Source organism: Nyctereutes procyonoides, unplaced genomic scaffold (genome assembly GCF_905146905.1).
Source record: "Nyctereutes procyonoides isolate TBG_1078 unplaced genomic scaffold, NYPRO_anot_genome, whole genome shotgun sequence".
NCBI classification, from domain to species: Eukaryota; Metazoa; Chordata; class Mammalia; order Carnivora; family Canidae; genus Nyctereutes; species Nyctereutes procyonoides.
Genome location: NW_026575033.1, coordinates 8,862,199 through 8,890,105, shown reverse-complemented (window position 1 = coordinate 8,890,105; position 27,907 = coordinate 8,862,199). Strand labels below are relative to the sequence as shown.

Sequence of the window (27,907 nt, the reverse complement as noted above, 5' to 3'; positions counted from 1 at the left end):
GAAGGTGCGGGCCGAGGGTTCGGTCCCCGTGCGGAGGGTGCCCGCGCCTTCCTAGACGCCCGAGGACACTCAGGGGGGTCTGCGGTGGCGGGGCCGGGCGGGGAGGACAAGGAAGAGGAGGGAGCCGGACTGCGCCTCACTCCTCCGTGCCAAGGACACCGTCGCGGAGGCGCGGCCAGCTTCCCACGGATCGGACTTTCCGCCCCCGGGGCCGGGCGGCGCAGCTCCAACCCGGTCCCCCTTCCCCGCTGCGGGCGGCCCCCAAAGGCTGAGTAAGCCGGCGGAGGGAGGGAGGGAGGCCGACCGCGAGGATTTCCTGAGCGCTGCGGGGAGGAGGAGGGGACCCGGGCCGCAGGGCCGGGAGCGAGGACCCTGAACCTGCCGGGGCCGCCTCCGGGCCGAGCAGCCGGCGCCTCCCCGCGAGCGCTCGCCCGCCGCCCGCCGCGCCCCCGCCGCCCGCCCCCGGCGGCCCCCGCCCCGCTCGGGAGCCGTAGGGAATCGGGTCCCGGAGGAAGAGGGTAGGTGGGGAGGCGGATGAGGGGTGGGGGACCCCTTGACGTCACTGGAAGGAGGTGCCGGGGTAGGAAGTGGGCTGGGGAAAGTTTATAAATCGCCCCCGCCCTCGGCTCCTCGGAATCGAGGTCCGCAGAAGGCTCGGAGCGCGCCTGGCGGACACTCCTGCGGCTCCTCCCCGGCGGCGGCGGCGGCGGCGGCGGCGGCGGCTCGGAGCGGGCTCCGGGACGGGCTCGGCAGCGGGGGCGCAGCGGCCGGAGGACGCCGAGCTGCGAGGATTACCCGGGAGGTGGTGGTCTCCCCGGCTGGAGCCGCGGCGAGGGGCGCTCGGGGCGCTCGGGGCGGAGGACCGGAGGGCGCGCGAGAAGCCGGGTTCGGGCGCTGTGGCCCGCGAGCAGCGCGGGGACCGGGCGGGCAGGCCGCGTCACGCTCACCATGGTCAGCTGCCGGGACACCGGGGTCCTGCTGTGCGCGCTGCTTGGCGGCCTGCTGCTCACAGGTGAGGCTCGCGCGCGCGGGGCCCGGAGGGGGCGGCAGGCGGGCACACCCTGGGGGCGGGGGCCGGGGCCGGGGCCGGGCGCACGCGGGGAGGTGAAGCTGCGGCCGCCAGCAGCCAGCCTCGCCGGGAACCTGGGACCCCGCTGTCGAGGGCACGCCCGGGGCGGTGGCGCCCTTGTCTTCGTCGGGCAGGAGGTGCGGGCACCTCGGGGAGCGGCTGGCGCAGGCCGGCGGGCATCGCCGCCCCCAACTGCCGCCTGCGCCGAGCTCGGGGACGCGTCGGGTGCCCTTTGGCGGCCGCAGTCGCCGATGCGGGTCTCCCAGCCCAGGCACCAGGCTTGGGGGACGCCGCGCCCCGGACCGGCCTGGCCCCCACAGCCTGCCCCCAGGGGCATGGCGCGGGTCGGCGGGGCCCACCGGAGCCCGAAGCCGCGGCTTCCCCAAGGTCCGCGAGGCCGCCGCGGGCTGCGCCGAGGCCCCGGCGTTGGTGACGCTGGGCACCGGCCACCACATCTTGCCTCCGGCGCGGAGGAGGAGCCCACTCGGACGAGGTCGCGGGCCTGCCAGGACCAGACAGATCCCAGGAGATGGCAAACGGCTGGGGTCCTCCGACCCACTCCGGGTGCCCGGGCCCGAATGCCCGCAGGAATGTTCAGCAGCTCCTGCTCCCCGCGGCGTGGCGACCGCCCGGCCGAGCGCGCTGCGCGCCGCCGCCCCAGTGGGGCCTCCGGCGGGTCCAGCCCAGGTCGCCGACCTGAGTGAACCTGACCGACCAGGGCGCTCGAGAACCAAATACCGTTAAGTCTCAGGACTGCGGGCCTGATCTCTCAATTCCGAGAGAAGAGAGGCAGGACGGTTTGGACCAAAGATGCGGTCTGAGGAATCCGTGAGGTCCACCCCTTTGCTGGGGATTCGAGAAACAAGCGGCGGGACAGCCCGGGGCCAGGAGGTTACGCCGCTCTTAGTGTGGAGGTCCCCCCGCACGGCGTCAAGGCCGAGGGGACCTGGGGTCCCAGACCCGCCTTTGCTGCCCGTTGGGCTGAGTGAGTGGCCAAGCCCCCTCCGGATCGGTGCCCCTGGGCGCAGAGAGCCTGTTTCGGAGTGCCTTTCTTTTAAGGATCCTGGAGAGAAGGTAACATAATGAAATGAAATATAGTAGCATTAAAAAGTTATTGCAGTCCTTCCAGGGAAGGAAAAAGTCAGTAGGGCTGGGCATATCTTTTTAAATGCTTGTTAAACCCTCAAAGTACTAACTTAAAAAAAAAAAAAAAGATTCTTTCTCAGTGGGAGGAGTATTTAGATCGTCGGTTTCTAAATCACAATAGTTGCAATTAGATTGGCGAAACCATTAAACTGACCGGCAGGCGTTGTCCTAACGTCTGAGAACTTGCTGTAATAAGTTGGGAAAGTCGGTAACAACTATTTTTTAAATGAAATACTGCTTTTCTTTGACAAAAATACTTTTTTGTTGTTGTTGTTTTGAAAAGCCGCTTACATTTAAGTATAGTTGCGCAGAGCGCTTAAATAACTTCTGAAGTGCCTTCGCCTGTTATGTAAAGGTAAATCCAGGTAAATTCCTGTGAATCCAAAAAATGGAGGGAAAAGTGTGTGTTTCATTGGCTTTTCTGCTTCACACATATACATCTTTACTGTTGTTTCAAAAGCGTTAATCACCAGTATAGTTCTGTTGGTGATTAGGCGCAATTTAAATCAGTGGAAACTTATCAGAAACCTGAGCAAGATTCCCTTGAGATCTTTTTATGGTTTTATTTTCCTTAAACGAGGCAGAAATGTTGGGACTCTTCTGTGACTTAAAAAAAAAAATTGTTTATGTGTTACAACAAGAAAGCAAGACAAAACATTAGCAAGGTGAGAACCTCGTTACCTGCTGGTTTAGGAGGGTGGTTTCACTGGTTGGGATGTGTAATTGTTAAAGCATGGCTTTGTAAACCGCCGGCTTCTGGCTGGTTAACAGACAAATCACAGTAAAACAATCAGCTGCTTTCCTTGTAAATCGCATCAGGGCTTTCAGACTGAACTGAGGGCTAGAGGTGTCCAGAAAGAGGCCAAGTCTCTGCCTTGTGGTTTTAATCAGGAATCTGCTCACCTTCAGGTGCTCTCTAACCTTTGAATATTTGTGAGTTAATATTTTGAGCGTGTGTGTGAATGTGTGTGCATGCACGGAGGTATAAAATAACCAGAGGCTCCGTCAGACAAAAAGATAATGCATTTCCCCCTAACGATTACATTTACCTTCTTCCAAATACCTTGAGAAATTAAAAGATGACTGCAATTCAGATATTTTCAAGTCTTCTATATTGCGATCTTTCTCTCTAAAAATTATACCTCCCTTCCTCTGGCTCAGTCTCATGTTTCTTACTTTTTAAGTCACCCTGTCCATGATTAAAGCCATAGACCCCCCCCTTTTTTTTCTGTCCCCATTTTTGGAGGGGGGGTGTTTGAACAGCTGACATTTACAGTTTGCTCTAACTAACTGGAAATGCAACACTTCTGAATCTTGTGAGGGAGAAAAAGCTACATTAATAATATAAAGTTAAAATGTGCCTGAAAATAAGACTCATATCCAAATAGAATGTAATAGATCTTTCAAAATAAGGATTTTACTTGACATAGTTTTACATGACAAGGTTTGTTGTTTTCTCAAAGGTTTTGGAAGGCACACTTTTTTGGTGGTGCTTTTCTGTATTGCATATTTGAAATATTAATCACCTTTGGCAGTCCTTGAAAGGAGTTTTCCATCTGACACGTGTTGCAGATGAACTGTTGGTGGTCACCTGCCCTAGTTCCTTAATATTTTTACCTTGTTTGTTTACTGTTATTTAAAACTTTTTCTTTACCTGTTGAAAATTCTGTAACAGGCTATCCAGCTCCTCTCCTAGGGATAACTCCGTGTATTTTTCGTTTTCTTATGTGAAAGTCAGAAGTTAGAATAGATGCCTATTTCTAAGGCACCTTTCCAAATATTTAAGTGAATGAGTCCAAGGAATAGGCTGAACTTGTTGTGTGTCTCTTTCTCCTCCCCAACGCCTTTATGCATTTGCATATAAAATGGCTGATAAACCCAGTAATGCCAGAGTTGAGTGTGTAAAGAACTGGGAGTCACCGGCTATCAGTAATCACATTGCATTTTTTTTTTTTTTGTTTTTTTGTCTTCCATCACCTGGTTAACTCGCTCTTTGATGGGTTGCAAGAGCTAAGCTGTTAGAAGTGGTCTGAACGAGCAGTAATCATAGGCTTCTTTTTCCTTTACAAACAGAATATGTAACTCTATGGAGTAAACTCTACTTCCTAACTCTGGTTACATTACCTCTTCTAAGGCTGTTTGTTAGTCATTTCAACTCAGAAGAATTTCTTGGGTTTTATTTGTTTTTTGTTGTTTAATTCTCAGTTTTTTGACTCAAAAAGACCTTCATTCTAAAATTTTCAAATTGCACGGTTGCCCCGGTGGTTCAGCGGTTTAGCGCCGCCTTCAGCCCCGGGTGTGATCCTGGAGACCTGGGATCGAGTCCCACCTCGGGCTCCCTGCATGGAGCCTGCTTCTCCCTCTGCCTGTGTTTCTGCTTCTCTCTCTCTGTGTCTTTCATGAATAAATAAATAAAATCTTAAAAATAAATAAATATTTCAAATTACAACAGGGATACTAAGCCTCTTATTTAAAACTGGACCTATTTTATATGCTCTTTTAGAACAAACCAAATAATCACTTTGTTCTCCTCACCAGAAAAGTATTGAGACATTCAAAATCCATTTTGAACATATGTAATATAGCAGTTGGAAATATATTGCCAAAAAAAATGGGTTTTATATTGACCAAAAAAAATGCAGCATCCTTGAGAGGGTTTTTGCGAGGTTGTGGCTGATGTTTACTCTGGCTTGGGAAGTTCTGCAAAGCACGAGCAAACTGAGATGTGTATGCGAGCAGGCCTAAGAATGGAGAGAAAGTGGAAGAAGCCCTCTTGGCACTTGGGTGTTAAATGCAGAGCTTGCTGACTATAGGTTTCTGGTACAGTTGCATGGTTAGGAGTTTATTGGCTATCAAGTAAATAGAACTTTTCAGAGTACTTGTCATTGTGGAGAGGTGAGGGAAGGACATGTGAAAGGATACCAGACCTTATTTTTTCTTTAAACGAAAATATATTATTAGGAGTGGTTAAAAGCACTAAAAACATCTGTTGCATTGCTTTAAATAATTTAATAGGACAGGACAGTCCATTCCGTTCCAATGGTTTTAGTGTAGGCTTGTAAGGAATGACAAGATCTACTAAATGCTTTCCAGGATCATTGTTGATTCCTCACGCACTTGGGTGCCTTGGAAATTGCATGCTGCTGATGACATTACTGGATTTTATACCAGATTGAGGGAGGGAAAAGGAAATGGGAGGAATGGGGTAATTGAGGGAGGGATTGAGAGGAAAGCCTCTGGTTTAGCATCTGGGATTTCAGGGGGGTTTCATTAAGGAAATGGTTCCATTGAGTCTGCTGAAGATAGTGGACTAGATTTCCTGCATTGCTGCTGGGCGGATGTGGGGGGATGTCAAGAATTCCTGGGGATTTCCCATCAGTCTTGGTAAGCTGGATGCCTGAGAGCCATATCTCATTATTGCTCCTTTTCTTGATTTTTGAGCTCCTTTCGAGATCTGATCTTGTCTCCCATATAGGTTGTGAGAGCTAGATGTAATCTCATAGATCCAACATTCTCATTTCAAAGATGAGAAAACCCCCAGCATGGTAGTCTTCTTCCCCCAGGGGCAGGAGCCGGCTAGTGGCATAGAACCTGCTGTTCACAGTACAGATAACATTTCTTCTTCGTTTCTCTTTCCTCCAACCCAAGCAGAGTAGAGGTGTTCAGAAATTTGTTGAATGACTTAATTGCAGTGCTAATGTTTCTATTTTAAATGCTGGCATCTTTTGCAAAGATGAAATCTTCCTGTTTTCTTAAAGCCCACAAGGGGCTTAGATTAAGAATATCAAAATTATGGCTGCTTAGTAGTACACTGATCCATATGGTGAGCAAACTAATTCTCCTCGTGACCCTTCTTTTGAACTGCTATGGCCAAGCTGTGGCCAAAATAGCTGCAGCCTACATCACCAGCCTCGTTTCTCCCCACTTCCCTCCACAAACCCTTCATCACTCAAAGAACTTACTCACCCTTCTCAGGATAGGCCTTGTGCATTTGTCACTCCGTGTTCATACTGTTTGCCTGCAAGATCCTTTCCCTGCCTCCGCATTTCCTCCTCTGCCTTTCAAAGCCTTCCAAAGATCAGAAATCACAATCTCTTTGAATTCCTCCTTATAATTACAGACAAAATTTATGGTTTCTTCTCCTATATGTACCCTCCTCTATACAGCCCTGATATATATCCTTTATAGTTCTCACCTTGTGTCATGACTCTTCTGTCAATGTGTCTGTCTCCTTGCCCTCTGATCCCTGGCACCTAGTATAACGCCTAGCATGGAGGGCCTTAGTAAGTGCTAGAATGAATAATTATGTAGCCCCACTACTATTTCAAAGCAGCAAGCTCTCAGGGCCAGATATGAATTTGTCCCAGTATATGAATGTACTCCTGCCTGTCCAAGTGGCCTCAGTTATAGTGAATTCCTCACAGGGATGGCTCCCCATAGAGAATGTTGGTCTGCAGTGATAACATTGCAGTAAGTGTCTAAGAGGAAGGAAATCATCCGGGATCTTCAACTCTCTGAGACCTCTCTCTCCTGTAATCCTCTCCTTTTTTGTCCTGATGCTTTACTGGGGACTCTGCGCATGCCCACAAAATTGTAAGACAGTCTTCTCAGAGTGTGTTCCTTGGTTCAGCCGCAGCAGCAGCAACAGCAGCATCCCCCCGGACAACTTAATGAATCAGAGAGCCTGTATATTCATAAAGTCCACCGATGTTTTGTTTGCACATTAAAAATGGAGAAGCACAGATTTTAGTAAAGGATTCTTAGCTCTGCTGTCAGGATCTATTTCATTTTTTTCATCAACCTCCCTAGTAATGACCTGTGTGGCTAAGGGACTAGACCTGGGCCAGCTAGGAGCCTCTTTTGGCTCCCACATTGTTCTTGTGTCCTGTCTTCTCCTGGGACACCTGGGTCCTTCTTCAAGACTCTTTTTATGAAATCTTAGACTTGGCTTGGACCTGTAATCCAAGTAAACAGGTAGTGGGTGAAACAAGTAAACCGAGTGAGTGGCAAGATAAGTTCTTAGAAAATGCAGACTCGGTGAAAAATCATAAAAATGACATTAAATAGATAGCATTCAACCATAAATAAAAGTTTTATGAGGCATTTGCTTTCAGAACAAAATTATTTGGTGACATCAAGCAGCGAAGGTAAGTGTCCTCTGAATCTTAGTTGTCAGGAAGGCATCACTGTCTCATTATGTCTTGCTACTCTGATAGCACGTTTTTTGTTTTGTTTGTGCTTCTTACTGGCATGAAATTCAATGTGTTTTGTGCTTGTTCTTCCTCGTCTCTTACAGCAAATCTTGGCAAATGCTTTTGTCCTTTCACAGATTACCACGTTGCCTACAGGCACTTTTTCTCAGCCTGGTCTTCTAACCTATTTAACTGATGGAGTGTGAATGGATTTCCTTTCAAGCTACAGACACACCCATGTGGTCCCCAGAAGCAAAGCTGTAACAATGGTCAGATGCTTGTGTTGCAAGAGGCCTGAAGTGAACCTTATATAAATGAAAAAAGCCTTTGCTTTCATTAGACACAAAGATGAAAGGATTTAAACTTCTGTGAAGCTCTTTGCCTCTTGCTAGGGCCATGGTCCCCCATGTTGACCCTACATTAGAATCATCTGGGGAGCTTTTAAACCTACCTTGCCCTGGCTGTACCCCTTACCGATTTAATGACAATCTCTTGAGTGGGAACCAGGCACCAGTAATTTATAAAGCTCCCAGGTGATTTCAGTGGGCGGAAGAGGTTAAGAACCTCCTATTTTATCATCCATCTGAATCACCAGGAGAGCTTGCTGCGTTAGAGTGCTGAGCTCCACCCCAGAGTTTCTGAGGTGGAAAAAATGCAAATTATTGGCCCTTTGGCCTGGGGTAGGGCCAATAATTTGCATTTCGAGCAAGTTCCCTAGTTGTCGCTGTTGCACCTCATGCAGAGACCCTACAGGCTGGTTGAAGAGACCTGGCCACCTTGGAGACCCATGTGCCAATCTGTAAAAGGCTCTAAGTCATCACTAGACACATAACAAAGTAGAGGAAACTATTTACAAGAATTCCTATGTACAAGAATGCCAGGAAGGGTATGTGTTAGTAGTGTGGCAGAAGGAATATTAGGGTAAAGTGCTTGGGGCACACAACAAACAAAAGTGGCAAAATTGCCTTCTGAGGAAAGTGGATCCGGTTGGTGTGGGTGGGGTATGTGAGTTAGGAGTCAGACTGAATTGCAGGTGTAGACAGTAGAGCTAATAGTAGTTCTTCTCTGCCTTACGCCTCAGAACAACGCTCAGGCTTTCATCTGTATAAATATTGCTAAGTGTCTACGAGGTCCTACTGAAAGGGCCATGCCATTGACCTGTCCTGGGCACCCAAGTACCTCGGGCCAGCCCTGCCACACTCCGGGATCCCCATGCAATGCGGCCTGAAGCCTCATGATGCTTTGCCTCCATAACTGAGCTGCTTGGCCTGTATTTCCTTTGCTGGGATCAGTGTCTGCCACTTGGGTGGCTGAATTCTACGTGCTGGTTCTGCTGACTTTCATGGTGTTCCAGAGGTCTGTCCCCACTGGTTAGTGAGAAGAGTTTGCTGCTTGGCCAGAAACAGAGCTGGCCTCTCGTTGTGCAGAACCATGTGTTGGAAACTTTCTTGTGAAAAATCAAGAATCCAAGTTGTATCTCCTTCCCTGAGAGCACCTAAGGGTACCTCTGGGGCATTGGAGGCTGAATGCTATGTGTGCTCCACTTGGATGCTTAATGTTCAAATATAGAAAGAACATATCTGGGGCACCTGGGTGGCTCAGTGGTTGAGCGTCTGCCTTCAGCTCAGGTCGTGATCGCAGGGTCCTGGGCTTGGGTCCTGCGTTGGGCTCTCCGAGGGGGGCCTGCTCCTCCCTCTGCCCACATCTCTCTCTCTGTGTCTCTCATGAATAAATAAATAAAACCTTTAAAAAGAAAGAAAGAAAGAACATATCCTTTACCCACTCCCACTGCTGAATCACTGCTTCTGAAGGGCTAACTCAGGATTGCATTTGTATCTGTCATCTATTGCTATGTGATAGGTTGCCCCAAAACTCACTGGCCTTAAACAATAATTCATTATGCCTTCTGAGTCTGTGGATTAGGAATTTGGGCGGAGCTCAACTGAGTGATCTTTCCCTCAGGGCCTAGCTAGATCCCTCATGCAGCTGTCCTTCATTTGGCATTGCCCCTAGGCCCTTGGCACTGCCTATTGCTGGGTCTCCCCTCCACACACGGAGTTTTGCCATTCGGTGGTATAGCTCAGGTTTCTTTATGTGGAGGCAGGGGCAGAAGCTTCAAGGCCCTTTGAGGTCTGGACTTTGCCTAGACCACTCTGACCCATTGGGTTTGCAAAAGCAGGTCCTAACCTAGAGTCAAAGGGTGGGGAAAGGGCTCCTTTCTTTCTTTCTTTCTTTTTTTTTTTAATCTTCCTTTTCTGTAATTTTATTATTTTTTTTAAAGATTATTTATTTATTTATTTATTCAGAGACAGAGAGAGGCAGAGACACAGGCAGAGGGAGAGGCAGAGGGAGAGCAGGCTCCATGCAGAGAGCCGGACGAGGGACCCATCCAGGGACTCCAGGATCACACCCCAGGCTGCAGGCGGCGCTAAACCACCGCGCCACCGGGGCTGCCCAAGAGGCTCCTTTCTTGAAGGGGGTTGCTGCACCATACTGTGGCCGTGTTTTTCAATCTACCATACCACTGTTGACATGGTTATCTTTTTCTTTTCGGTCTAGATATTAGGCTGGAGTTTGGCCAAGAAAATGATTGTGAATTATTCCTTGGCCCTTCTAAACACTACCTGTGATGGAGACAACTGGTCCAATGGAAGAGCTTCTGTTTCATAAATCTTATGATTGCTACAGAGGCCATGGTTAATGTGTCATGCCTTGTTGGGGCTTCTGGCCTCCTAAGAGTACCATAATACCAGTGAGGAAGCACAGCTGATCTTCAGACTCTGAGTGTGGGGAGCCCTGCAGCTTCTCTTGACTTATATCATCAAATCTCTGATGCAGCATCTTCTCTGGAGGGTGTGAGGAAGCTGAATGCTTTGAGGAAAGGGGTAAGGAGTGGACTGACCCTTATAGATGGTTAGGTACTTTGACTTACATATACAATTTGACTCAATCCTGAGAGGTAAGGGCAGTACTCTCAAATATGAAGAAACGGAGGCTTACATAAATTAAATACTTTCCCTAAGATCACAGCAGTGGTAAGTAAAGCTGGAATCATCCCAGGCTGATGTGTGTGACTGCCAAGCTCCCCTCCTCCTACCATGCCTTACAGTCTAAATGAAAAGGAAAGAAAGAAAAGAACATCGATGAGAATGTGTTGGTCTTTCCCTTCTTTCAAAACTATCTCTCCTTGGAGCTTTGCCATCTCCAAAGAATGTGAGACGCCGCTGCTACTCCAGCCTGAAGTGGCCTTGGGAGATTCCACTGTTGCGTGCGGGAGACACAAGTAAAGTCTCCATTGAGACTGGATTTTAATCACATGGGTTTTCTTATCAAGGACCTCCCAAAAAATTCAAGTCCATAAGAACCTGATTTTTAAAAAGATTTATTTATTTTAAAAAGAGAGAGAGGTGGGGAGGGGGAGAGGAAGAAGGAGAGAGAAACTCAAGCAGACTGTGCACTGAGCAGGGAGCCTGGCACCAGGCTGAATCTCATGACCCTGAGATCACGACCTGAGCCAAAACCGAGAGTCAGACGCTTGACTGACTATACCACCCAGGAGCCCCTTTTTGTTTATTTCTTAAGAATATGATTTTATATGGGCTTTCAAACTGCTCTCCTCTATGTGGCTTCACATGAGGTCAGATTACATAAAAGGATGGATAAGCCAAACCAGCACTTTGATTCTGGAAAAGTTATCATCATCAGTGAGGTCCTGTGAAGAAGCCGGGGTTGCCCTCTGCCAGATTGCTTCCTAGGAATCAATCAAATTGAGTACACGTTCTCTGTGTACCTTTTAGATCCCAGAAACCTCAAAGACTCAGAACTTTTTCTTAATGAGACTGGAGTATAGGGAAGGACCCTGGTGTGTGTTTGACCCCGAGAGCAGATGCCATGCATATTGGGGGAGGGGGAGGATGCATGTACTGAGCCCTTCCTAAGCACAGGCTCTGTACATGGTAGCTCAAATGAACTTCTTCATAACTACCCAATGTGCACACTTTTAACTTTGTTTAATACAGATTGAAACCCCGAGGCTCAGAGAAACCGGGTGGTTTACTGAGGATTACACACTTAGGAGTGTCTAGCCCAGGATTCAAAACAGGTCATTCTGATTTTGAAATTGGTACTCTTTCCACCAACATGTACCCAACATATCTTGAATGACAAAATCTAGGAATTAAGGAAAACCAGAGTTTGGCTTCTGGGGTTTAGAACGAAGAGCTTATGTTTGTGAGAAAAACACAACTGTCTGAGAGCATTCTCCTAGAGGGAGTTACTTTTCAGTGTAGGATGGACACAACACATGCTTTCATTTCTTTTTTCTTTCTTTGTTTCTTTCGTCAAAGGAATTTTCAAATATACTATACAAGCAGGGTTAATTATAGTCCTCCTGTTGCACATTATATCTCCAGATGATTTACCTTGTTGATTGACAGTCCTCATAACATTTATCAAAAATGGAAGCATTTCTTTCGAGCCCTGTTGTGTCTTGGATCTCTCCTCCCCTACTAGATCATTCCTTTCAGATATTCAAATCTGCAAGAAGTCGAGAAAGAGGAAGAGTGTTTTACTTCTTCCTTGATCAATTAATTGGAGAGGGGCACTTTTTAATACCAGAATATGGCTGTGTTCATCCAAATTTGAGAAAAACCCTGTCCTGCCACCAAACTGGAAATGTGGTCCAATGGGTACATGTCTTGGATGAAAATTATAAGGACTGGTGATATATATACTGTTTGATTTTTTTTTTATTATTATTTTCTTTTTCTAAGTTGGCATTAGAGCAACTGAAAGTAGATGTAAACACTTAGAAAGGCAGAGCTGTATTAAGGAGATTGCAAACAATTTGAAAAGGCAGTGTAAACTCTTGTTAAAGCATTGCACCTATGATTAATGGTATTGTTTTCTTTTTGGGAAACACTGTTTAGCTCTCTTTTTCCACATAATGTCTCCTGCTGGATCAGATTTTTGTTCTCAGTTTTTTGGAAATGTTTATAGCTTCAAAATCTTTTCCATTGAGAATTCTGCTAGAACTGGACAAAAAAAAAAAAAAGAATTACATGAGAATTGAGCGATTGTATTGTCCTAGAATGGATCTTGTGTACCTATAACTGCTGGAGGGTTAGAGAATATTTGACACACATCATTGATGTTCAAATTAGCAACGATTTTACCACATGCTTCCCCATCCCATTCTGTTCTCAAAACTGCTGAATGAGAAGTAGCCTATGCAAAATATTTGTCACACAGTCACTTGGAAGGCAAATGGGAAATTCGGGAAACTAACACAGGAATTTCTATCTCACCTTAGCCTGTCTCAACTGACATTGAACTTAATAATTCTATATCTGGATACCTCTTTTTAGGGGCAGTGAAATTCTAAAATGTTGAGGTAGAGTTGTTTTGGACTTTGAGTCCAAGCAGATGGGCATGGGATTGCCTTTCTGGAATAATTCACTCACCATTTTGGGAGAATGTTAAAGACAAACTTGCTTGGAAATTTCTTTTAAGGATTATATTTTCTTAGAACGTTCTGGAATGGTACGCTTTCTGGTGTGATTTCATAAGGAAAAGCATGGATCATATCAAATTTGATTCTCCTGATGCCTGTTTCATAACCAGTAAGCCTACTAGGTCTATGTGCAACTTTCCATGGAATTCAGGCATGTGTAGACTATTTTTTTTGAAGACTATGTTATTTTAGAATATTTTAACAAGTCACTTACAAGGTGCTCAAGAATATTCATCAATTAACCCGTTTTTTTATTTCAAGATGTAAACATAGTTGTGTTCGTTGTACTATATGTTTGCCGTTGACTGTTTTATTTTGTGAAGTTAACTGAATTTTACTGAAGTGAATCACTTAAGTGTAGAGAAGAATTTATGACTCCCTATGCTCAAAAATATGTCCTTTGAAAACAAGGTATACATAGTTATGAGGTGATCTCTGTTTGTTGACTTAGATAATCTTCTACATTTCTTGGTATTCACCTAATCTACTTGTAGGTGACTCATGACCTAACAGGCTACTCAGGGCTGAGAGCCCTTCAAAAGGAAGTACTTGTTTCTGATTCATCTTCCTAGCTCTGAATCCAGTACAGTACCTGGTACACAGTAATCTCTCAATAAGTGCTGGTTGAACTGACTGCAACGTATCATAGCCATTCCTCTGGATCTCACTTGTAGGAGTCATGGTTCCACATTGGTTCACTTTCTAATTACCTTATATGGAAGTGTGGGTGGAGGAGGTTGATTGAAATATGCCCAAGAGCTGGTAGTCAACCTCCCAGCACATCTGTAATGTTGTGTTCCTTCCTTGAGGGCCATCCTCTGATTCTAGTGACCCCTTTCTTGTCTTTGGCTGAGCTAATCATGTTCTCCTGAATTGAATCTAGACTTAGGATTCAAAATGAGGATTTAAGCTGCCCACCCGCTAGAGAAATCGTTCCCAAGAGATACTTTCTTTAGATGAGCCCTCCTGCTGGGAAATTCTTAGCTGGTCAAGGTTCCCAAACTGCACAGAAGAAAGACAGTTGATTGGAAACCTGAATTTTTAGGTGCACCAATTTACCCTAAAGATACTAGGTGATGTTACTGCTCCTGCTATTGTTTGTTTTTTTTTTTTTTTTTTTTTTTTTTTGCTATCTTAGAGAAGGACATTTGGGTTGGAAACTATTTCCTCTTGGCTCTGGACCGTCCCCAGGGTAAGCTAGGAAGACAAAACAGGTTAAGAGGAGGGACAAGTTAAGTCCTGATGTAATCATGCAAATGAAAGCTCATCATTTTTTTTTTTTTTAAATTCCTCTCATTGCTTCACCTCCATCTGAGACTTCCTCCACAATTTCCAAAAGCACAGCATGACCTGGGCAGATCATCTAGAGAATGTTCCTTTGTGGCTTTTATTCTAGTGGCAAGTAAAGTGAGATAAATCCTACATTAAAAAAAATATGCAAACCAGGGCATTGGAAGAAGATAGTAGGGCTTTCTCCCCTCAAGGAAAGCAGAACTGTACAGACAAGAGAATTAAGGGTAGTTGATAAAGGAAAAACAGTTGCCTAAAAGAAAAGATGAAGCTTGAGAGGGTTTGAAGATTTGTAAATCTTGGAGGGAGAGAGGAAGAGAACCAAATGTTTCCTTTACCAAACATACGCTCAGTCTTTGGGTATTCCTTCAACACTATTCTTGTGTGAGAATGTCCCTCACTCCCTGGGCTGGGCTAGTGTCCCCACATCTGGTACTTTGCTATGAAAACGCACAGATATAATGTAATTTTATGTTTGCATATAAAGTAATTTGTAAGTATGAAATCTATATATATCCATATTTCCTGGTTTCTTTAGCTGTTGTCCAGCCTAAATTATAAGCACTTTAAAGAAAGCGATCTTGTTTGTCTTGTTTATGATTGTATCCTTCTCTTAGTATATGTTGAAAATATTATGTGGAAGAATAAATGCTAAGGTGAAACATCAGAGAAATCTACAAGGTGAGGGGTGAGAGAAAGGGGTCATATGGGGAATGTAGTAGGAAAAAAACCAGGGTTGGCTGGCGGTAAAAGAGAGATAAGAAGGATAGATAAATGAGGGGAATAAGTTCCCAGACTCTTAGGATTGTGTTTGGGAGTCCAACCCTTAACCACCCTGTTCATCAGTCTCATCTCGGGGAGTTGATGCCTTAACTTTGTAGGGACAGCTCCAGAACTGGAGACTTTCTTGCCTCTCTATAGAGTTCTTCCTTCTGGTGTTATGTAACTTCTGCTTACTGATTTTGGGCTTATCCTCTAGAGTTGGCTGGTACATAGGATATTTTAAAGCCCATTAGGTGGATGGCCAACTGGGAGCAAAAATTGGTGTTTTGTTTCATTTTTTCTTCCATCAGAGTTGTGATATCTTGGATGATATCAAAACCACTAATTCTAGAAATAAAATTTCAGATAGGTTAATGAGAGTGTATGAGTATAAATGACTTTAAAGTCTTACAAATATTTGTAAGGAAGACCTCGATATCATACACTGAAGTGAGTGAAAACCATTCAGTAAATTATTTCTTTAAAAATTGAGATACTTCTGCTGGAACCGTACTGCTTTTTAGTGGCTTACTTTCTCTTCCAGAGGCTTGGCTTTCAGCCAAACTTGTAGAACATTATTAGTTCCATCTGAGATAAGATTTTTTTTTGAGATTTTATTTTATCTATTTATTCATGAGAGACATACAGAGAGAGGCAGAGACCCAGGCAGAGGGAGAAGCAGGCTCCATGCAGGCAGCCTGATGTGGGACTCAATCTCGGGACCAGGATCACACCCTGAGCAGAAGGCAGACGCTCAACCACTGAGCCACCCAGGCGTCCCAAGTTTTTTTTTTTTTAAAGTTTGTGAAACCTTAGGAAGATTACAAATATTTACCATGTAAATTAAGCAAGTCTTAAGAAAACATGAAAATTAAAGGAAGCCAGAATTAAAAAGAACAGTTCAGTAACATACCCATCCCATTGTTTAAGCGGGATTAGTCTCCAAAATATGTGTAATGAAAAGCAATTGTATTTCAAATTGTTTAATTTAGAAGGAAACTGATTTTGACAACAGAAACACAATGGTCAAGAATAGTGTTTTAATGAGCCTTAGAAAGTATGCTAACATGGCTTTCTAAAAGTCAATTCCCCAATGATGGATAACTTAATCGCACACACTTGGCCATTTAAATCTTCAGAGGTCAGAGGGTTTGTATATATAATTGGTTACAAAGGCGGAGATCTCTCAACTTGCCTCTTAGGGAGGGAATTTATAAAGCACCATCTTTATAGACCGTTTAAAGGACTCCAGAAAAAAGTTCTCTATGTAGTTTCAGCTTCATAAACTGGATCAGTGTGAGCCTACAATTAACGTGGGAATCTTATCACACACTGCCTGCCAATCTCATTTTATTTTTCCGGTTTTTATACACAAAGCAAATGGTATTTTGTCATTATTAGTAATAGATTATAAAGTTGAAGAATATATAAAGAGATCAAACATGGATTAGCTGTAGTAATGTTTTTGGCTTTTCCTTGCTGGATAGATAGGGTTAACATGCACTCTTGCCTGTCTGCCTCCTTGCTTGCTAGCCTTCCTCGTTTTATTACACATATATTTTAAGGCAGTATTTTGTATTCAAAATTAAAACCTCAGCACAGTGCATTTTTATGGTTACTTAATAACCTCACAACATACAACTCCATGATATACTCATTTTTTTTTTTTTCTGGAAAGAACTGTGTGTGAATCTGCAGATTAATTGTGTGACATAACAGATTATAGGCAGTGGCTACACTAAAATTTAAAAGTTCCAATTCCTGTTCTGTTTTAACCTCTATGGCAAGTTCCTATATTGAATTGATGAAATGTTTCCACGTCTACTTTGGGATGCTTTCCTTCCTGATGGAACCCACAGGGTTCTATGTAAGTAACATGTCCATGAAATTCGGGTACCTGCTCCCATCGTCTCCAATAGATGACTGGCCCCTTGGCCTTGAGCAGTAATGGACACAGAGCATTTGATAAAATACTTGGTAGTAGATTAAACTGTAATCCTGATGTAATGCAGAATGGGGAAAACTTCAGGTTTTAAATTGTGGCTTGCACTTTTTTTTTTTTTTTAACTATACTGTACTTCCAGGCTGATAATTGTTTGCATGTGTATAAAAGCTTTAACCATTAAATATTTTTTATTGAAGGATACTTGACATACAATGTTATGTTAGTTTCAGGAATACTTGTTTATTTAAAAATAATATGGAGGGGCACCTGGGTGGCTCAGTGGTTGAGCTTTTGTCTTAGACTCAGGTCATGATCCTGAGGTCCTGAGATTGAGTCCCGCATGAGGCTCCCTGTGGGGAGCCTGCTTCTCCCTCTGCCTGTGTTTCTGCCTCTCTCTCTGTGTCTCTCATGAATAAATAAATAAAATCTAAAAAAAAAATAATAATAATATGGAGATACCTTTGGCAGAACTGAAACTTGGATTTGTAAAGAAGATATTAGAGATTATAAGATTGATGCTAAGGCACTTCAAGCATTTTATTAATGCTACTACCATTCTTAACAATGCAGCTCCATGCAAGTGCTCTCTTGCCTGTAAACATTCTGTCTCTGACCCTACTGCATTGTGTTAGAGCACTGTGATTCTGGAGAGGATGCACCAAGTGCTGAAAGATTAACAAAACAGTTACTTCTATTAAACCAAGTGTTGTGTATTTAATCCTACATATACTGCATGTGTTTTCATTGAAATGGCACCTCTACTGAGCAATCCCTTTTCAGGTGTTCAGAACCAGAAATTTAATACATTCTGAATTTCAGGTGTTCATAGCCTGAAATTTAATACATTCTGGCCTGAAATAACTTGTGATTCAACATGAACAGTTGAATTATGAACAGTTGGTAATTATGATCTATTCTATATGAAGTGGCATCAGGCCAGTTTGCCCACAGTCCCCTGAACAGCAACACGGGGTAAGAATAGAGGCCAGCGGGGATGTACTCCAAATGTAATGCGTTTCCTGCTACTGATAGAGAAGCACTACCTAACAGACAAAATCTTTCTCTATGCCTTTTTAGGGTGTGAACATTGTTCTAGTCCTCTCCCTTTGCATAACCGGTTGAAGGCCTGCCAGACTTCACTAAATACTTTACGAGCCATGTCTCGTGCCCTGTCAACCAGATCTTGACCCTTGCTCCAGGCAGCTCAGATAACTTCCATGACATCCTATGATAAATTGAAATGACATGTCGTTAGACAGCTCTGTGGAGGTGGTTTTTGAACTCATTCAATAAGAGAACAGTGGTGTGGGAGTAGAGCATTTTTGGGAAAAAGGTACCTCCTTGGTCGGCAGGAGATTTCTCACTAACCAACCTTAATTAACTCTGATGTCACATGAAAAGGAGCTGTGCATGGGTACAGGTCATTGGGAGGGTAGGCTCCTGATGGTAGCCCAGTGACAGGCCTAATGATAAATGAAGGCGCCCTGTTAAAGCATGACCCTCCAAGAAGCCAGTGTCAAGTAAAAGGCTAGAGAAGTACACTGAAGATGTGCCCCTCATAAACACCAATTGTAGGGATGTTGAAGTTTTTCGGAGTACTTTGGTAAGCATCTTAAACTACACAGAATTTTCTCTTCTAAATGACTTTCATAAAGGAAAAATGAGTAAAGCCAATAACTCATGCATGGATAGGTACAGACTGTCCAAGTTCTGATTATTTTAGACATTGGCCACATCATTTGCTAATAGCATGGTGTCCTTTATGCCTTGCACTGCAAGAGCTATTTATGGATTTTGTCAACTGACAAAATATGAGTTGTAAGACAGCTTTAAAACACACTATAGAAGAATTATTCAAATGAATATGTCTATAGCCAATGTTGACTACTGAAATTAAACATTTACATAATTTCTTCACTTGTTTTTTTTACACTTGAATTCAAGACATAAATGCTATGTAAATGACTATCTTAAATTTTCTATTAAAACATGGAAATGAGACGCTTGGCATTTCAAATCTAATTATTTGGGGATTACTTTGAATAGCAAAAACTCTAAAGCAAGAAGCTAGTGAATTTTTTTTGAGGGTCTGTGTGGTAAAAGAGTGAGTTTAACATCAGGTAAAGATGTAAAGGACAATAGCAAGTTCCTGGGATTAGCAACTTTCTATAGCTTAAATGTATGGCTGCTGTAGCTACTTCAGCATCCAGTCCTTTGTGGATTCTGAAGAACAATAATACAATTACCCTAACCTAAAATAGCCGGTATTTGCCCATTCAAAAGTTGTGAATAATCTTATCAACATAAGGGATTAGTCATCAGTAAATCACAGCTTCATGCTCTTGCCAAATACGCATCTATTTCCAAATTCCAGCTAAAAAGAGCTTTCCTTATGCCTAGAGCAATGGAGAATACAATTCAAACAACCCCCAAACATCTTTCACTTCTCTAACCGCTTCCCCCACACCTCAAAGTTGATGTATATGCAGAGAAAAGTGTGCATCCAAGTAGATTGGTATGGACATGTGCCTGTCTATAGGTTAAAATCCTTTTTTCTTTAGGGTTTTCCTTGACTCAATGCCAATTGTTTTTTGGGGAAAAATAACATTTTGAAAACAAATATCATGCCTAATCATGAGACTCAAGCTCTGCTGCAATACAAATCCCTGTGGCTTTCCTATCTTCGATGTGGTCTGTTGGTAGATGGAATATGAACCCTTCAGTCTTTTTCCATCATGCTAAAAATGAGAGAGCGCAACATGCATATTATAATGCCCTCTGTCAACATGTGCACTGTCAGCTTAGCTAGTGGTGTGGTCTTCATCTAAGACAGCCATTCTAATGGTGCATTCGGTTATAAGGTTATAAGAGTATAAGGTTATACACTTCATATTACCTGAAAAATGCTTTCATAGAGGCACTACACAGAGGCTGAGACCAAGATTTAGCTTTTATTAAGCACTGGAACCCTGTAGAAATTAACATCCCAAACAAAAATTGTGGTAGTTTCTAGAAGTTTGGTTCACCTGCCATTGTATTCTTAACCTTTCTCCCAGCCTTGCCGCCAACCAGAAAGATTCTATAAAATTTAGTCTGTGAGACTTAAGCTTTTAATAACTTACATCTTGGAGAAAGAATATCTTCTTTTATTATGAATTATGTTTAATTAACCTCACAAAACCTTGGTAAAGGCTCATGGTCTTAACATCAAATTTTGGAAACATGATACTTGGGGACTTAAATAAAGAGATCATTTGTCATGTAGGATTATGTACTATTGAAAACATGGTATGCAAAATCAAAAACAGATGCATCTCATTTGAAATAAATCTAATATACAAAGCTTTGTATTAAGAAAATAAATCAGAAGTGAATTTTTGTATAAAAGGAAGCACCAATAGGTTTCTTTGGAGAGCTGTAGCGGGATAATTTCCAATGTGATTCAGTTTGCTAAAATTCTAACTTAAATAGTTAAAATTCAAAATACGCCATTAGAAGTGACTTAAAATTAACATCAAAGTAAATTTCAAAGGTTGTAATTTGGAGAAACCATGAGGTTTTTTGCAAAATGCCTGCAAAACCTAAAAACCGATGTTATCAAGCATGAAAGAAAAATGATTTCTCCAAAATCAGCCTTCTACAGCTTTAAGCTGGAAAAAGAACTAGTGTAACATCTAATACCAATTGGGTCATGTGTGGCAGCTAAGTTCAAAATAGCTCCATATTCTGTGTCTTCAATTTATCTTTGTGATTAGTCATAAGTTTTTCTTTTTTAACGGTTTGATTAAGGTAAAATTCACATACCATAGAACTTGCCATTTTAAATTGCATAATTCAGTGTTTTTTTTTTTTAAATGTATTCAGAGTTGGGCAACCGCTCAACCGCTCTCTCATGTTAGAACATTTTCACTACCCTAGGAAGAAACCTCATACCCACTGTTGATCACTCCTCTTCTCCCTCTTCCCTCAGTCCCTCGCCACCACTAATGCACTTGCTGTTTCTGTGAATTGCCTGCACTAGACATTTCATATAAATGGAATCGTATACCATGTGGCCTTTTGTAACAAGCTGCTTTTACTTAGCATGGTGTTTTTGTTTGGGGCTCGTAAGAGAAATTTCTTTTCTCACAATCTGGAAGCTGGAAGTCCAACTTTAAAGTGTCAGCGGGTTTAATTTCTTTGAAGTCTTCTCTGCATGTCTTATATATAGCTCCCTTCTCCCTGTGTCCTCAGAGTCTTCTCCTCTGCATGCACCAGCATATTTTCAAGGGTCATCTATGTAGTAGCATGCATATGTACCTCATTCTTTTTTTATTGCTGAGTAATATTCCATTGTACAGATATACTACATTTTGTTTATCCATTTGTCATTGATAGACATTATTAGGGTTGTTTCTACTTTTGAACTGTTATGAATAATGCTGCAATAGACACATATTTGTTCACCAGTTCTTATGTGGACAGATGTTTTTAGTTCTCTTGGATAGATACCTAGGAGTGGAATTGCTAGGTTGTATGTTTAAACTGTTTAACCATTTGAGGAACTGCCCTACTGTTTTCCAAAGTGATCGTACCACTTTGCAATCTGACCAGCATTATGTGAGGGCTCCAGTTTCTCCACATCCTCACCGGCACTTGTCATTGTCTGTCTTTTTAATTTAATCTAACCTAGGAAGTATGAAGTGGTATCTCACTGTGGTTTCGATTGGCATTTTCCCGCATTTTTGCAGCATCTGTTCATGTGCTTACTGGCCATTTATAAATCTTCTTTGGAAGAAGATCTCTTCAGATCCTTTGTCCATTTTTAAAAATTGGGTTATCTTTTTATTAGTCATAATTATTTTTTTGACGTGATTTCCAACTGGTATGTTGGTATCAGTTGCTGTAATCTCAGGATCATAGAATTTTTAGGCTGGAAGGAATTCTAAAAATCTAAGGCCATCCCCCTCTGTTGGCAGATGAATAATCTGAGGCCTAAGTGCATACCCATGGCCACACAGAGCTAGTCAGGAGCTGAACTGGGGTGATTACTGACTAAATCAGAAAGGGAAAAATGTAGATATTTCATGATTTATATTTGGATAAGGGCCCTTTCTTACAGGGAATAACCCTTTGATTTCAGTATGGTTGAGGTGAAAGAAGGAGTGGCATTTGGAAGGAGGAGGAGCTAGGGGGTTTGTCTTGAAGTTGTATTCAAATAATAAGAACACTGTTTTTACTTAGATCAATAAAAAACACAGTTTTCTAATGACACTTCAAGTCTGACTTTATCTAAGAGTCTTCTCTTAGCTTTAAAGTGATGGGCAAGGCTGTTGGGTTCATAATGACCTAAGGCAGGAGTTTGCTCTATTTGTATCCAGCAGAGTAGCTTTGAAGAACCAGCCTCAATCATTTGGGTTTTGGCTTTGATTGTGAAATAAAGCCATACTTGGACTTGTACTCACTCTCCCCACTGAAGTCAAAGAAAACACTCCATTTTGTCTAATGAAATGAGGGTGGAGTGGAGAATCGTGTCTTAGGACAGTCCGCATTGCGTATGTGCTTTCAAGTAGATGTTTGGTGTGTGGGAAAGGAAAGGATTTTTGTCAGAGAGTCATGAAGTTTTCTTCTCTTTCTACCTATCTACAATTTGGAACAGACAAACACTAAAGAAAATAGACGGGAATAATACAATTTTGGTGCTCACCTAAATCCATGTACGCATACTATTTTTTTAGTGATATTACACCACTGTGCTTGATAGTGAATTCTTTCTTCTTTCTTTTTTCTTTTTTTAAGATTTTATTTATTGATTGGTGAGAGACACAGACAGGCAGAGACACAGGCAGAGGGAGAAGCAGGCTTCCTGTAGGGAGCCCAATGCAGGACTTGATTCCAGGACTCTGGGATCATGACCTGAGCCAAAGGCAGATGCTCAAACACTGAGCCACCCAGGTGCCCCTTGATAGCAAATTCTCATAAAGAAGCATGTGATAAAGCCTATGTCCATGGTCTGCATTGCTTTTTGTTTTGCTATTTAAATAATAATTTTCCTGACAGCAGGACATATCCTTGCCTCTCATGATTGCAATAGTCCTCCCCATATGTGGGGGTTTACTTTCCACGGTTTCAATCCCAGGCTGTCAGCTGTGGCCTGGAAGCAGCGATCCTCCCGACATAAGGTCAGAAGGTCATTAATAGCCTAATGCTCCGTCACAGTGCCCATGAAATCCCCGCTCACCTCATGTCATCATATAGATATTTTATCATCTCATATCATCATGAGGAGAAGGGCGAGTACACTAAGATATTTTGAGAGAGAGAAAGAGACCTCATTCATATAACTTTTATTACAGTATAATGTTACAATTCGTCTATTTTATTATCACTTATTGTTGTTAATCTCTTGCTCTGCCAACTTTATAAGTTAAACTATCATAGGTGTGTATGTATAGGAACGAACCTATGTATGTCAGCTTTGGTACCGTTGTGGTTTAAGGCATCCCCTGGGGCATCTTGGGATGTCTCCCTGCAGATAAGGGGAGACTGCTGTATATTGTAGTGGACTTTGATGAAAACAGTAGTTCACAGACCACCTAATTCACCAAGGGGACAATAATTTGTTTAAACTAGACTTTTAGACCACAGTGACAAACAGTGGAAAGTTCTGATCCCCATCTGAGCTTTACAAGGGGAGAATCCCTGTTAAATGCTAGCACTCCACCCTTGGAAATAAAGTATCCTGTGGATTTGCTTCTAATTGGGCAATGTGACTCTGAGCTACTTGCTGAGGATAGCAAACTGATTTTCATATGGCGTGACAATGTATATGGATATGTACATATTTATATCTCTACGTATATCCCTACTGAAATGGAGAAAGTGCTGACCTACAGTAGAGACTCAAAAAATGTTAAGTCAGATCTTTGTTACTCAAATGGGTATGTAGACATTAAATTGCCTTAAATAAGTGTTTTAAGGCCTAATGTGACTTGAGAGCATTTGAGGAATAATTATTTCACTTTCCTTTTTCCCCTTTTAGTTTTCCTGTTGAACTATAGTCTTGGCACCTCTGTTAATCTTTATGAGATTCTAGTTTCCTATTAACTGAAGAATGATGGTATGCTCAGAGGATCCAGTTCCTTGGAAATAGTTTTCTTTCTACTTCTCTTTTCCTTTGTTTAACCAACTTCTTTAATCTAGCTTCCTCATTCTGAGTGCAAAATTCATTGATGTCAGTGGAGACTAATTATATAGCAAAATATTTTTCTTAGCATTTTCCACCTAAACTTTCCAATAACTGTTATTTTCTGTGTCTTATTTAACTGCTCAGTTGTGATGCTTGCTTTTGGTGGGAGGATGGAATAAGGAGTGCAGAAAGGAGCGTGTGGGTGGTGTACTCTTAAGGAGATCTTCTCTAGATGACACTTCCCTCAGCTGTGATTTGGGTGGGTCTTTGAGGTCAAAGCTTCTTTCTGATAACGGTCAGGAGTACTGGTTTTCTAGGATGCTGATAAAGATTCATATGATTCGGAAATGAAATAGCAGGCAGTGGGGTTCATGTCATGTCATAAAAAGGGACATTTCTTTCCCCTGGCTTCTCTTGGATGAGAAAGCTCACCATCTGCACATAAACCACAGAGACATCCCGAAGTAATGCCAGAATTTTCTGCAGGAAACTTCGCTGGAATTTTTTTCTAGCACATGAACAACTACTCAATTAAATCTCCAGAGTTCTATGCCACAAAGAAGGGCAGAAATTATTCTAGCCTGGAAATTTTTCAGGATAGGTATTATCAGTTGCTGGCTGTGGCTTTAGAAACACTTAGTATTCTCAAGGATCACTGATTTTGAGCTATATGTTGCCTCAGGAAACTCACATAGATGAGTAAAGTACAAAATCCTTCCCTGGGTACCTGAATGGGTTGACTGGTTCTATGAGGTTATTTGATAGACCAACTGGATCTATATGAAACAGTGATTTTAATTTAAACTAGTTAATATCAAGTCATTTTTTTTTCCTGGTAGTAATTTGATACCAGGACCTATTGTGTATAAAAATTACTTTTTACGTTAATTTATATCACCAGCAATACCAGAGATGCAGATTAAGTTAATGTGATGTCTTTGCAATTACATCTCAGCAAAATATTCTCTGACAGAAGTGGGGGAAAGCATTTCTGCTAGATGGCAGTGACTGGGCATCTGCCACACATCAGGTAGCATCACCACTTAGATGACACAGTGCTGAATCCACACACCATGCCTGCAAGATAGATCATGAGATTTCTGGTTTTATGCATGAGAATATTAAAGAGCAACAATTAAGGAATGTCAAGGCCATGTAGCTAGTAAATGGAGAAATTAAGCTTCAAATGCACATTTTTAAGCTGAGTCTAGTTTTTGCGATACTAGGACCCACCAGTAACGCTAGAGAGCACTGCTAGACTTAACCGTGGAATTTGACATGTGTATCTCATCTCACAGATCTGTGATCTAACATTAAAACCTAGAGGATTCAGCTCAGTCTTCTATCTTTAATTCCACTGCATGAACCTGTTTTTTAAGTAAAAAAGTATTTCCTAAGATTGGCTCCAAGTTTGGCTTAAATTTTCTTCTAAGAATATCCATCTCCTAATGCTTGTCCCTGCTAATCCTGGGCCCCTGATCTCCTGCTTTTACCAGGCATCTGCAGCTGCCTTTGCAGGAGGAGGGAGAGGGGGCAGGGAGAGGCCAGAGAGATCCTTATTGATATTTATTGTGATGAGTTCATACCCAATGCCACTTCAGGAGAGGATCATCCTCTATAGCACCAGTGGCTCCCAGGATCATGGGACTGGAAATGTTAGAAACGGAGTCAGAGATCCAAGGTCATCTAGCCCAGCCTCTCATTTTATAGATAAGAGAACAGATCTGGAGAGAGAGGTGGCTTGGCTAGTAGCACACAGAGTCCCTAGGGTGGATATTATTATTATAGTGTGTAGAGATGTGTAGATTTCTAGGCACTTTTGCTTGGCTTATCTCATTATCTCACAGCATTCCCCATGAAGTGTGCTTGTCAAATGTCACGTAGTGATGAATAGTTCCCTTTTTTCTGTTCCATTATAGAGGGAACTTGGAAATTATGTAAGACAAACCAAAAGACTTCTAAAACTGATTTTGGTCTATAATTGGTTTTCCAAATGAAGAAACTGGTTTAGAAAGAGAAATGACTCACCCAAAATATCATGGCCTTACTAATCACTGAGCTATTATGTCTAGAACCCAGGAAATTTCTATACTTTGTATTTGGAAAAAAAATGATCGGCCAGGCCTGTATCCAGTTTTGAGTGACACTGACATTTAATCCTGAGAGTTGTTAATGCTACTTTATATTCCTAACATGGCTGCATTTAGAAACATGTTTCAATCTATTAATGTTCTAAATTAATGGGTTTGGGGATATTATTGAAATCATTTGGCAAAGTAGGACATATATTTGTGAACAAGGCTTGGACTAGAAAAAAATTGTGAATTAAGAGGATTTAATATTACCCTACCTTTTTGCATACACAAATAAGTTAAAGATTAAAAGTTACCTTCATGGAAAGATATGACTTTTAAAAAGAGAGAGAGAAGGCAATTTGCAAATAATACATTTCCAAAATTTGTTTTCCAGGATCTAGTTCAGGCTCAAAATTAAAAGGTCCTGAACTGAGTTTAAAAGGCACCCAGCACGTCATGCAAGCAGGCCAGACACTGTATCTCAAATGTAGGTAAGTGACTATTGGTTTGGGGATAACCTGATTGCCTTTTTATTTTATTTATTTTATTTATTTTTATTTATTTATTTTTAAAGATTTTATTTATTCTTGAGAGGCACAGAAAGAGAGAGGCAGAGACATAGGCAGAGAGAGAAGCAGGCTCCATGCAGGGAACCTGATGTGGGACTCGATCCCGGGCCTCCAGGATCACACCCCTGGCTGAAGGCAGGCAGTAAACCACTGAACCATCCAGGGATCTCCTGATTGCCTTTCAAAGGCAAAATCAATTGTTCCCTGGTAGAGTAGAAGGGTTACCTCTCATAGAACAGAGTTGGGGACATGTGGGGTCTCTTGTAATCTGCAAAGTATCCAACTTCACAGGGAGATATTACTCAGGAGAAACAGGGAAGGGATGCCCTGAATGGAACATTTTTTGCATTTTTCTTCTGAGTTGTTTAAAAGCTTTCTAGATGTGTTGCTTCTCTGTAAAGAAGAAGAGGACTACATTTCAAGGCCCTCAGACTAGTGCTTCCTAATGAGATGGATGCTTAGGACCTGGCCCCAGCCCTAACTGTGTTTTGTTTTCTTATCTGTGATTGCAGAGGGGAAGCAGCCCATTCATGGTCTTTGCCTGAAACAGTGAGAAAGGAAAGCAAAAGGCTGAGCATAACTAAATCTGCCTGTGGAAGGAATGGCAAACAGTTCTGCAGTACTTTGACCTTGAACATGGCTCAGGCAAACCACACTGGCTTCTATAGCTGCAAATATCTATCTATACCTGCTTCAAAGAAGAAGAAAACAGAATCTACAATCTATATATTTATTAATGGTAGGATTTCCATTTTCTACATTCCGTTTGTTATCATTTTGCAGTGGGTTATAAATCCACCCTGATCCCTTGGAAAGTGGGTATTCTGAGCAATGAAGGAAGTGGGCCAGGAAAGAGCTTCTGCCTGGAAACTGGTGGAATGCATTTTTAATGCATTTCTTGAGGGTCAATTTTCAAGGACTGGTAGTCAATTGTGTGTTCCCTGAGGGAAGGACTCTTGTCTGTGTTGTTCACAGTTCTCTTTATGGTGCCTAGGATAGTGGCTGGCACATAGTTTTGTTGGATGAATAAATGAATGACACAATTTTAGTTCTATTTCTTAATTACCTAGAAGAGCAAAACAGAACAAAAGATGTTTGTGTTCTCTAACACAACTGTATTCTCTTTTATGTCAGAATTATAAAATATGGTCCTTTCTACTAAATTTATAAATGTAATGT

The 27,907-nt window shown here is 42.4% G+C and overlaps 1 protein-coding gene across 3 annotated transcripts in view; it reads left to right on the top strand.

Annotated features, from left to right (window-relative positions):
• Nucleotides 1-628: 628 nt before the first annotated feature.
• The window catches only part of FLT1 (fms related receptor tyrosine kinase 1), a 176,006-nt gene continuing 148,727 nt past the window's right edge, over nucleotides 629-27,907 (top strand). The window contains exons 1-3 of one of the 3 annotated variants that reach the window (XM_055317306.1): nucleotides 629-1,012; nucleotides 26,554-26,650; nucleotides 27,241-27,467. In XM_055317306.1, coding sequence (XP_055173281.1) covers nucleotides 949-1,012; nucleotides 26,554-26,650; nucleotides 27,241-27,467 — 388 coding nt within the window. In that variant the 5' untranslated portion in view covers nucleotides 629-948. Of the gene's footprint in view, nucleotides 1,013-9,990; nucleotides 10,293-26,553; nucleotides 26,651-27,240; nucleotides 27,468-27,907 lie in introns of those variants that run through there. The other 2 variants (XM_055317304.1, XM_055317305.1) reach the window with 2 other exon arrangements.